This window comes from Amia ocellicauda, chromosome 4, assembly GCF_036373705.1.
Source record: "Amia ocellicauda isolate fAmiCal2 chromosome 4, fAmiCal2.hap1, whole genome shotgun sequence".
NCBI lineage: Eukaryota > Metazoa > Chordata > Actinopteri > Amiiformes > Amiidae > Amia > Amia ocellicauda.
The window spans coordinates 46,927,756-46,939,550 of NC_089853.1; the positions used below are offsets into that span (position 1 = coordinate 46,927,756).

General features: G+C 41.9%; 1 protein-coding gene across 2 annotated transcripts; it reads left to right on the forward strand.

Annotated features, from left to right (window-relative positions):
• The first annotated feature begins 100 nt into the window (after positions 1-100).
• tti1 (TELO2 interacting protein 1) lies at positions 101-9,105 on the forward strand. 2 transcript variants are annotated; one of them, XM_066702615.1, is made up of 8 exons: positions 101-534; positions 1,403-3,712; positions 4,096-4,272; positions 4,384-4,532; positions 4,638-4,778; positions 4,987-5,191; positions 6,238-6,325; positions 6,927-9,105. In XM_066702615.1, the coding sequence occupies exons 2-8, from the start codon at positions 1,438-1,440 to the stop codon at positions 7,108-7,110; spliced, it is 3,219 nt and encodes a 1,072-aa protein (XP_066558712.1). In that variant the 5' UTR covers positions 101-534; positions 1,403-1,437; the 3' UTR covers positions 7,111-9,105. The 2 variants fall into 2 exon arrangements, with proteins under 2 accessions (XP_066558712.1, XP_066558713.1); XM_066702616.1 differs by having other exon boundaries at positions 101-326.
• Positions 9,106-11,795: the final 2,690 nt, after the last annotated feature.

Genomic DNA, 11,795 nt, shown 5'->3' on the forward strand with positions numbered 1-11,795 from the left:
GCGACTAATGCAACATGAACATTTTTTTTTGGGGGGACAAACAAACTAATACATCAGTACAGCTAATTATCCAAGGATGACGGAGGGCTATTTCTTTTTTTTCATTAATGATGGAATGCCGGTTAAAAAACAAAGAAAACAACAATGTTTTGTCTATTATGACTATTGTATGGAAATGTTCTGCGCCCAAGTGCACTGGAGTGTAAGCGCGTCGCACAGAGATGACGTAGTTCAAAGTGGCAAGGTTCTAGCAGCAGCACTGTAGTGAGCCCATGCTGGCAGTGCTCGCAACGCTAAAACTCACCGTGGGCATGTTACAGTACAAGGTACGTAGCTGCCTGATGAGATCTTGATAGGATACATTATATAGAAATGAAAGGGAGAACAATAACGTGAGAAGTATTAACCGACATTAGTCATGTGCATTGATTTAGACAGAAAGTCTGGTATATCATCACAGATTAGTGACGTGAGTTCTGCTTCAGTGTATTAATTATGAATTCAAATGCAAGATAATTTAAATATCAATACAAGGTAAGTTTGAACAATTATTCGAAAGACATTTTAATTTAAGAAAACTGAATATGATCTAACAACAGGTACCACGGTAATAAATCACTATATTATATACTATACTATACTATATTAGTAGGATTTAATTTCTAAGCGAGAGAGAGAGCGAGGGAGAGAGGGTATTTACAAATCGATCAATCTTTAGTATAAATTGAGACAGTCGTTCAGGTGCAGTCGTATAAGTAACCAAAGTGCACAAATTAACGGATGGTTTAAAATGCATTTATTTATTTATTTATTTATTTATTTCTAAGATGTCATGTAAAGATCAGGAACGTTTCATTCGCACACGTAAAGGACATTACATTTGAAACATATTACATTTTTCCAGTAGTATTTTAACATCATCATCTCGAATGTGCCTTGAAATGGTTATTCAAGTAGTTAAAAAGTCTGTGTGAATGGTGCCTGTACTGCTATACAAGTAACGAAAGATCTCAAATGCAAATGCACACACTTCAGTGTTATAACATCACATGAAAACATGTTTATTTATGTATTATTATTATGTATGAATACGTTATGTACATATATATTAGCCGCAGATTTTCACTTTGGTTGAAACATGTTGGTGTGACCTAATCATGCATATTTTAGAAGTCCATAAAACAGATGAAATGCTATCCAGTCTGGCAGTGCCTTTTTTTAGATATTACATGCATTTCATAATACAAAAACTTCTATATGAAATAACTCACCAATCACAGTCTTCTAACACGCATTGTGCTGCTGTGCTCAGACTGGCACCTAGTTTCTAAACCTTGAGTTCTTAGATGGACACTGTTATACATTAATCTGAAATCACCCCCCCCCCATTGTCCCCTAACAGTAGTGTTTCCGTGCGCTGGAGTGGTTTGCCTAAGCATGGCGTTAACTGATGACCCCAAGGTGGCCTTCGGTGCCCTGCGGCCGGTGTGCGTGCAGCTGACCCGAGAGCAGACGCTGCGCAACGTGGAGCAGCTCCGCGCGCAGCTGCAGGGGGTGAGCGAGGCAGCACTGCAGCAGTTGCAGGACTACGTGCTCTTCCCTCTGCGCTTCGTCCTCAAGACCCCAGCCTCCAAGAAAGAGCGTCTGATCCAGGCCGTGGTGGAGTGCATCGGCTATGTCCTCGCCAACACCTGCGTGCAGAAGTGGGACCTGCTGCGCGACCTCTTCTCCGAGCTCTGCCTCTGTCTCTGCTCCCCAACAGATCCAGGCAAGCCTGCTCCCGTTTCGGACGAACTGAAAACGGCTGTTCTCCAAAGCTTGGATGCCCTCTTGCATGCAGCGTACGGGGACATCCTCCCTCAGCTGTATGAGCCCGTCATGCTGCCTGGTTTGGGCCTCGCCATCTCCCTGCTTTTAGAGCTGGCAGAGCGGGAGAAGTCAAGACAAGTTCAGGCAGTAGCCCTCAAGTGCCTCCAAGTTCTCCTTCTCCAGTGCAACTGCCCAGAGGGACACTGGTCAATGAACCAGGAGGAGAAATGGAAGATGGGGAGCACTTTCGCCTCCTTCTTACCCGGGATCAGCCGTGGCTTGTCTAGGGTCATCACGGGTGATATGAAACAAGGGCACGTTGTGGCAGTGAGCGCGATGAGAGTCTGGTATAAGACGGTAGGCCTGGTGATGGCTGACGAGCAGCTCTCCGACAACAAGGTCAGGGAGAAACCGGCAGCTGAGCTGGGGAGAGTCGGGGAGCTGATGGTGCAGAGGACGCCAGACTGGGCTAAGGACACTTCAGGAAAACTGGCTATACATTTAAAGAAGATTATTGCTTGCACTTCAGCTCACCAGCATTGGAAAGTCAGGCTAGAGCTGGTGGACTTTTCAAACCACCTCCTTTGTAGTTGTCACAGTTCTTTGGGGGAATGTATCGGCCCCCTTCTGGAGGCTCTGGTGGGTCTGGTGAACGATGAAAATCAAACGGTCCGGGAATGGTGCGATAAAGCTTTAAAGCGAATAGCCCAGCAGAATTTGACAGGTGGGAACCGGACACTTACAGACGTTCTATCTGAGAACCTGCATTCCCTCACCACGGCCCTGCCACGCCTGATTAGAACATCAGATGACCAGCACAAGTTGTCCACTCTGAATGTGTTCCTAGGTTACCTGAAGATGCTGGGGCCGCAGGTGGCAATGGTGCTCAACTCGGCGGCTCACCTGCAGCGGATCTCCAAAGCACTGATGCAGGTTTTGGAGCTGGATGTGACTGATGTCCGAATTGTGGAGGGGAAAAGCTCTGGGATCACAGATGAATCGGCGGCCTTGCTTTTCCAAACGAGGCCTCAGAGAAAGCACTTCCAGTATTTCACGGACGATCAGATATTCTCCCTGCTTCGGCACATCTGCAGGGTGCTCGGCTACTTTGGAAACCTCTATCTCTTAGTGGACCACTTTATGGACCTTTATCGGGAGTCATTAATCTACAGAAAGCAGGCCGCCTTGGTTCTCAATGAAATCATCAAAGGAGCCGCTGGCATTGATGTGGAGGTGACTGAAGAGCAATGCCCAGCAAGCCACGATGATCTAATGGCAGCAGTAACTTCCATCATCGAAGAATATACCAGCCTGTGCAATTGGCATTTAACTACCTCTCATGAGGAATCTGAGAAAGGAGACTCTTTTGGGCAGCCTACAGTGCTGTCCATTATGAACAATGCTCAAGGAGGTTGTCTCCAGGTTACTTCGGCGAGCAAAGTATCAACAATTCGTCAGATGAACAGCAACATCTGGCAGGTTTGCATCCAGCTGGAAGGGATTGGCTGTTTTGCTCTTGCTCTGCGGACGGAGTTTCACCTGCTCTTGATCACGACGCTGTACCCTGTGTTGGAGAAGGCTGGGGATGAAAGCTTGCTGATAAGCCAGTCCGCTGTGGACGCCATGAGGAACATCTGCACTGCTTGTGGCTACGGCTCTTTCAAGGACCTCATCAACCAAAACTCGGACTACCTGGTCAACGACATCTCCCTCAATCTGCAGCGGCTGAGCCGGCACCCCCACACTCCCTGTGTCCTGAGCGTCATGTTCACTTACTCAGATGCCAGCTTGCTCCCGCTAGTAGGAGACATTATCCAAGATGTGCTGATGGCCTTGGACCACTGCTACGATGAGAGAGCGCCCATGTTTTGCACAGTCCTGCATTCACTCATGAAGGCATTAGGTAAGCTTTAAAGTCTTTTCCGCCATATTAGACTAAACCAGTAAAGCTTACGTCTTGTTTTGGAAGAGCTTTCATAGGTAACGTAAAGATCTAGACAGTGCTCATAAATGAAAGCAATGATTGAATTAATACATCTATCAAGGGTTTTGGGTGAATGAATACCAAACTCAATCTCTTCACTTCATTGGACCGAATTAAAGATAGAGATAGACTTATTACCTGCAAGATTTGGTGCACCAAGAAACACATTTGCCCTCTTTTTTCCTGTTTCTTACACATAGAAAAAAGTATGGCTGCCCTGAACCGAGCGCAGATGTGACTTGTTTGAAAGTTCATATAACTGATAGCTCGTGGACACAATTTATCTGTGCTTTTGAGAGCAGCAAGGTGGTTCCCGACCGAGAAAAGGAAAATGAGTGAATCGGACCCAGGAGTTATGAAGGACGCTGCGGGGGACGGGAAGGGCTTGTTGGATGTGAAGCAGTTTTTCGTGGACTACCGCCGACAGAAAGAGCTGGCGGAGGGCAATTTTGCGGACGAAGAGGATATCAGCGATACAGGTTGGGCCTTTGTCAATGACTCTCGACTTTCTAAATTTCAAACTTGTTTAATAGCAGAAAATAGTCTCTTGCCCTAATGGTAATCCATGATCCTGATCAATGGCTTTCTAGAAGTGCCTCTGACTGCCCCTGAGCCTGACGTAGATATGGAAGCCCCCGATGTGAAAGCTGCTCTCCCGTCTCACATCACCATAGCCAAGGAGGTGATGGAGAGGAGTATCCATCTGCTCTCAGACCCCAGTCTGCGGCTCAGGCTCAAGGTAAAGGAGCAACTGGGAAGCCACACTCTGTATCGACTCTTGATCAGACAACAAAAGCAATGTAGTAGGCCGTCAGTTTCAGTAAGTGTGGTGTTGTTGTTGCAGGTGCTGGATGTGCTGGAGTTGTGCGTCAGGGTGCTGCAGGGCGACGAGAGGGAACTCCTTCCGATGGTGCATCGTGCCTGGCCCCCCCTCCTCGTCAGACTCACGAACGATGACCCCCTGGCAGTGCTCCGAGCTTTCCAGGTACAGGGCAGTTTTATCCCCTTAACCAAACTGTGTGCCTCAGATGGATGGATCTATCTGTCTAGTGTATGTATCTATCAGGCTTTCTGTGTACATATGTTCTGTGATGAAGGAAAAACTACAGACAAGGTCTCCTGATGCTACTGAAGATTTATTTATTGTTCTAAGGCTGCTGTCACCTGTAGTCAGTACTGTATGTGTGTTCTAGGTGCTGTGTACCCTGGGAGAAACCTGTGGGGATTTCCTCAGGAGGAGAGTGTCTAAAGACGTGCTCCCACGCCTCACTGCCTCCTTAGTGAAGCAGGCCCCGCTCAGTGCCAAGGCTGGACCCATCTTCACCCACACGCTGGCCTACAAGCTGCAGCTGGCCGTACTGGAGGGGCTGGGGGATCTGTGTCTCCGACTGGATCTAGGTAGGCCTCAAAAGCAGTTTTAAGGATCTCAAACTGTTTACCGCTTTGCTAAACAAATTAGGCTTATTTTACAAGATTGTAATGCATTCTTTCAGCAGAATGCAGAAAAGGGACAGAATTCAGGTCTAGCAACATATTGGTCAGTTAAAGGCTTTTACTTATGACAAATTAAAATGGTACCTGGACTCGGTTATGCTCGAGAAGGCTAGTTGTTGTGTAAAGGACAAAGCTGGTTTTGAGATCTAAATGCTGAAAACATAGTGCCACTAGATGTCAGACTTGAGTTACCGAAGGACTTGCAGCACTGCGTTGGCATAATTTGGCCTCTGATTCCTTGACCAGTCTTTTTTTCCTGTATTTTTAGATCACAGTTGCATTGGTCAAGATTGCTCAAGGTCTGAGCAGATTTTCTAATGCTCGTGTCTGGCATCCACCACCTTTCTACATATCAGACGAATAGCTACATTTATTAGATATCACATTTTTAAAGCAACACTCTAGCCCCTCGTGTGGAATGGGCTAATTAAGACACCCCCATAGCTTTTATGTTGGAGCTGATACAAAAAAACACTGCAGTCTGTAAACACATTTCTTTGCCTTACCGTTGGGAGTTCTCCTTGGAACAGTCGAAATGCAATTACAGCCAGCATTATGAAACGCAATAACTCTTTGATTTTCCTTTTGCCTAAAAGCTGTGCCGTGTTGTTCCCTTGTTCTTTTTATTGAGTCGAGTCATTTAGCTCTTAGAGCACCAAGGACAGGCAGCGCACAGAGGTGTGGGATTGTGCTCATATTATTTCCATTTATTTTTCTTTTGAAGTACGAGCCCAAGATATTTTGAACTACCAGGCAGAAGCAGTGACGTTTGTCAGGCAGATAATGTCAATTTTAAAGCAGGCTGCATGCACTGTGTGCGTTCAAATGTTGTAAATTAAAGTGTGTGGAGTTTTTCCTGGGGTACAATGTGTTTCAGCTTGTTAATCCTACAAGAAAAGTGAAAGTTTTGTTTGATGGAACACTGTGAATTTGTATCCCTGTCTCTGTAGCGGACTCTGACCTGGATGCTGTTTCTGAAGCCTGCTTACCTTACCTCAGTTTCAGGCAACCTCCCAAACTACAAGAGGCCTGTCTCAGGTATAGCAATAGACATTTTCATTCTTTAATTTAATTATTGATTAAATTGTGATTTTCAGTTTCAATTATTAATTTGTTGGGTCAAAGTCCAGTAACGGCATGGACTGGCATAGTCGAGGACTGGTTTCAGTGACACATCTGGTTGAACAGAAACTGATAATTCAATATTGGGGTGTGAAATGGGAGAATTGCATTCTTGTAACAATGCTTTATTGCAGGGGTTCACAATCCTAGTCCTGGAGGACCCTCTACCCTGCTAGTTTTTGTTCCAGCCAAGCTCTCAATTACTTAATTAAACCTTAATTGAAGTAACAATCTGCTTAGATTTGACTTTTTAAGTTGTGTAATAAACGAGTTGGTTCTTTAATAAGTTCTTTATACAATTCTATACTTAAAACCCCTACTGTTTAAAACAATTAAAAGGGTCTGCTTTAGGACATAATGAGTTAAATTAAGGGTACAATTAAGTAATTGAGAGCTCAGTTGGAACAAAAACCAGCAGGGTAGGGGGTCCTGCAGGACCAGACTTGGGAAAAACTGCTTTATTGTGACATTCTTTTAACCTTAGCTTGTGTGATTGTTTTCTCGTTGTTGTTTTCAGTGTTTTTCAACATCTAATACAAGTGGACCCAGATGCAGTTTGGTTTACACTGAATGAGATCTACTGTCCATATGTGTATGAATCCACACATCCAGACTTGCACACGCTGCTGCTGAGTGGCATGGGGAAACAGAGGAATGAATTCACTGACAACATCCTCAAGCTTCTGGAGTTGATAGCGTGACCAGGACCAAGTGCCCGGGTTGATCCCTGAAGGGAACCAGTGGCATGCTGGGAAGTATTATATTGCGCTGTTGGGCAAGAAGCAAATGGAAACCTCTTTCATTGCAGTGTTGGGAATGTTACTTATGAAACCCCAAAATACAGAGAGATGGACATATTTTGGTGGTGGACCAAAAGGGGTTGAGCAGATACGGATACGGATATAGTCAGCAGACAGCGGGAGAAAAGCAAAAAACAAATCTGTTATCACCAGAAGCTTGGTAGCAGGTACTGACAGCCCGAGCTTTGAGGTTGAGATCCCTTCATGAGCTGAGGTGTCCGTAAGGAAAGCGTGGCTCAATTAAGAATGCTGAACGGGCTTTGTAACAGTGCTGCATGAAACCATAATTGGATTTTTCAAATACTCTATAAATTATTTAGATGACCGTCCCTGTACTGCATAATGCCAGTGCCTGGGGAATAATTGGCTTCAGTGCAGCAATTAAAGTCTTTTTGGCTGAAACCACGACTACAATCCCACCTGGAGAGGAGCTTAGAATAGCTTTGTTCAGGCTGGGGAGACAGGGGGTTCTCACAATGTATACACACAGACTGGCAAAAAAAAAAAAATTATAGCCCTACTTGCTAAGGTGCACTTCATTGACGTTAAATCATTAAATTTGAGTAGTACCAGTACTATAAGTCATTGGGAGCACAGTTATGGAATAAACTGCATTCTGTCATTAGCTTTAAGCCTTCTTTATTCCCCTTTTCCTCCATTTTGTGCAAATCACAGCGTGGTTTAAGGGTAAAAGTAAAATACAAATGAGCAGACTACAGTTAAATCTGTTTACAACCATTATCGCTTGGTATGAGCACAGGGGTAAGCCACTTTTTACAGATAATGCCCTGAACTCAGGAGAAAGTCACAGCATTTTCACCCTCCATTTTTACACTTAATTAAAGTTACAAGTACTACTCCAGGGTTGGGGAGGTAAAAGTACTGTGGCCTGAATAAAAGCATCCATATTGACATTATATTCTTCCTCTTTATTTTCCCACAGATGAAAATGGTTTGGATTGATTTAGACTAGGGCAAACACAAGGAAATTAAATGGATGGATTGATTTATTACCCTATGACTATTATAGATGTAAGCTTCTGGTCTTTAATTGGATTGACTGAAAGATGGTAAACACGTATGTATCAACGTGGGCTGTAGGCAATATTGGTCTTGTAATATTTTATCAAAGCAAATCTTATGGCGGATTCCTGTGGCCTGTTCTCTGGTCTTAACAACGGTGTCTTCAGCGAATTCCAGATGAATTATTGTAATGGAAAAAGTCCCTCATCTCTTCCTTGATTATGCATCACTAGAGCCGACATGTTTTCAATGCGTCTTCGCAATTCAAGGTCTTTTTCATTAGTTTGAAGGAGGCTGTCAGTGTTTCAGGCCATTGCTTTTATTTTTTCAGATTCCTGTTAATGTGTTTACCTAGGTTTCTTTACAGCAAAACGAATTGCTTCACAAAGAAATGGTTACGTTGAGGATTATATCACTGACTTATTATTAAGTATTCAAATTCAAAGTATTCAAAGTGATAGATGAAGCGCACATGAATTGAAATTATAACCAATTCCCCAATTTGGTCATTCATATTGGTAGTTTCCTATTTATTTGTACATGTTTTTTATTCTAATTATTTAAGAATAATAAGTTTACCTTTTGGATTTGATGTCTGCCGTAATTTTGCAGTCTCCTCCTTTTGCAGGAGTTCCCAAGCATGCTGCCAAATCTTCCTGCTCAAGATCTTCCATAGTATTGACATCCATCTTCATAATCTTTCAGACATTTTGGGAATTTTAAAATAATAATAAAGTCTCCTGACACAGAAAGCGTTTCATTATAATAATGGAATCTTGATGCTAATTTCAGTCAAAATATTACCAGAAGGCATCATGATACAATAATAGTCTGTAATGAAACCCCCCGAAATAAAATGCATTTGGAATTGTTTTGACTCTCATGATTTATTGAGATTATTTCCTTTTTCTTTGTAACCCCCCATATTGTAGAGGAGTCATTACTCTTGTTAATGAAAAACATAATTCATTTGAATACACTTGTTCACTCGTATTGATCAGTAATCCTCAATGGGAGAGGTCATGTGTTACCAATTAAGAGAAGACGAATGACAAATAACAATATTCAAGATACATTTCATGTATTTCAATTAAAATGTTTAGTGGTAATGATGGCAACTTTTAATAAGCAACAGTGTTCAGGAAAGGTCTAATACTTCATGTTATTTTTAGTTAAAGGACAGTTAAAATCTATCCTGTTCTCAAATGTCACCCGACAAGTTCCTAAATTCAGTGACTTAGTCTGACACTAATTACAAGGAATCTGCTTTTATTTTACTTCTTACACTTTATTTATTTTTTTACTTTTACCTATCAAATGAATTTGTGGCAGAAACCTTTAATTAATCAGACTTTGTAGGCTGTACAAGATGAACCCAGGAGGTATGGATTTTGTGGGAAAATAATGAATGTGCTCAAACCTTTGTTTTTTCTTCCACTCTTCTCTGATTCAATCTTGCTGACATGAGTAATAACAAAAAAAAAAAAAAATCCATCTCCATCTTACTTTTGTTCACATTTTCTCAGGTATCTTGTATCTCTCTTTTTTTTTGCCCCCCAAGAGGTTTAGATTTCTACTAGTTCTCACCTCAAACCTAATTCTGGGTCTGATAAGAGAAAAAAACACACTAGCCTCTTCACCTCCTCCATATTGGTCTTGTATAGAAACGGTGCACCTCATTTCAAAAGAGAAACCGCATGCATCCCTTATTGAACTATTTTGGTTGTCCTGATAACATTTAAGAGAGAACCCCTCGCTAGGAGAGGCAATAATTCTAAAGTGGACAATGTGTTGTCAGCAACACAAGTTTTTTATTTAGGTTTTATTTTTATTGGTTTCTGTTTTTTCACCCTAATACGGTGAATTTATCATCAATGTAAGCACTAACTACAGGCGTAATTGATTCCCTTTGTGATGAACATTAGCTTATGAATGTGTTGTTTGTCTTCACATACAGGGGGTTACAGGACCTTGGAAAGCAGAAAGCCGTTTTGAAAGCAGCATTGACATGATAATGAATGCGGCTCCTGAGCACACCCAAATAATGTTGGCACATATGTTTTCTCAGAGCACAGCAGTAGTTTATCTCGTCTGTTCTTTATTATTTATTCTGCTGCCAGCTCTGACAGCGCTTCCGTTATTTATCAGTTGCTAAAGCCAAGCAGGGCACGAACGCTGTAATGTGATTTCCACCAAATCACATTTGATAAGTGTGTAGTTTAAGTTTCTAGTAAATGTGACAAAAGTATTGTGTGGCACATGAAAAACGATTTAGCAAATAAAATAAAGACCCTTTCCTTCCGAGATTTATCAACACCTATGGTTGGGTGGTGTTAAACGGGTCCATTATTACAGATACGTTAATGAGCTTGCATTCCCAACGGACAAACATTTGGTGATTGAAATAAAGTATATTTTTTCTTCCCCAAAGTTACAGTAGAGTGATACAACTTTTTAAAATCATTTTCCCTAGGGCACAGTTGAAAATAGAACAAAAAGAACTAATTACTATCTACAATTTTAAAATGTTTTTTTCTAAATGTATATTTTTTCATTGTAAGCTTTATTTTATCTTTGCAGGGCCTTTTCAATGATTGGTTGGCAGATATTTATTTTAATGTCTCATAAACACATATAGAACTACATGGTACTTATATCAACTCCACGAAAAAATGCTGGGTGTGGTGTTTTTTTTTTTAATCTTCAAATGTCAAATGACATAATAGGAAGCTGATTATATGAACACAAACTCAGAGAGACTCCAGCTCCATCATCCCCCCACCCCCTCCCCCCATCCCCCACTGCCTCAACAAACAAACAAAAAAAAAAAAAAAAAATCAAAGTCTGTCCCTTGATGGAGTAGACACACCATTAAATACCCCAAGAGCTAAACTTCAATTACTGCCATTAGAAATGACCCAGAACAGCCCGTTTCACTCATATGAATGAAAAAAAAAGCCGTAAAAAGCCCACAGTATGGTTTGTGGAGTGCATCAGCAGCAACAAGAGGAAAAAGCAGCGCTTCCTGGATAAACTCAGGGAAATGGAACTGCTTCTGTAGACCAAGACCATCAAATATGATATCATAAAAAAATAAACATTTGTGATTCTGTTCTATGAAAACACCACTGGCATATCCATTTAGGACTGTTTCCCTGCCTTTTATCAGTTTAAGTCAATATATGTGCTAAATTTTGTACACCATGACGAGAATAGATTTGCCATATAATCTGTTACTTAGCATTCAAATGTACCTAAAATGGTGAGGCAGCTGTCAAGTTCAGTGCGTTAACTGCTCTTGATGTAAATGTGTTTCAGAAGCACATGCATTTTAAATAAATAAATATACACTCACCTAAAGGATTATTAGGAACACCTGTTCAATTTCTCATTAATGCAATTATCTAACCAACCAATCACATGGCAGTTGCTTCAATGCATTTAGGAGTGTGGTCCTGGTCAAGACAATCTCCTGAACTCCAAACTGAATGTCTGAATGGGAAAGAAAGGTGATTTAAGCAATTTTGAGCGTGGCATGGTTGTTGGTGCCAGACGGGCCGGTC

Coding starts and splice junctions, on each gene's coding strand:
- tti1 (XM_066702615.1), top strand. CDS start 1,438: ATGGCGTTAACTGATGACCCCAAGGTGGCCTTCGGTGCCCTGCGGCCG. Junction 5,192..6,237: donor GTGTCTCCGACTGGATCTAG/GTAGGCCTCAAA, acceptor CTGTCTCTGTAG/CGGACTCTGACCTGGATGCT. Junction 6,326..6,926: donor CTACAAGAGGCCTGTCTCAG/GTATAGCAATAG, acceptor TGTTGTTTTCAG/TGTTTTTCAACATCTAATAC.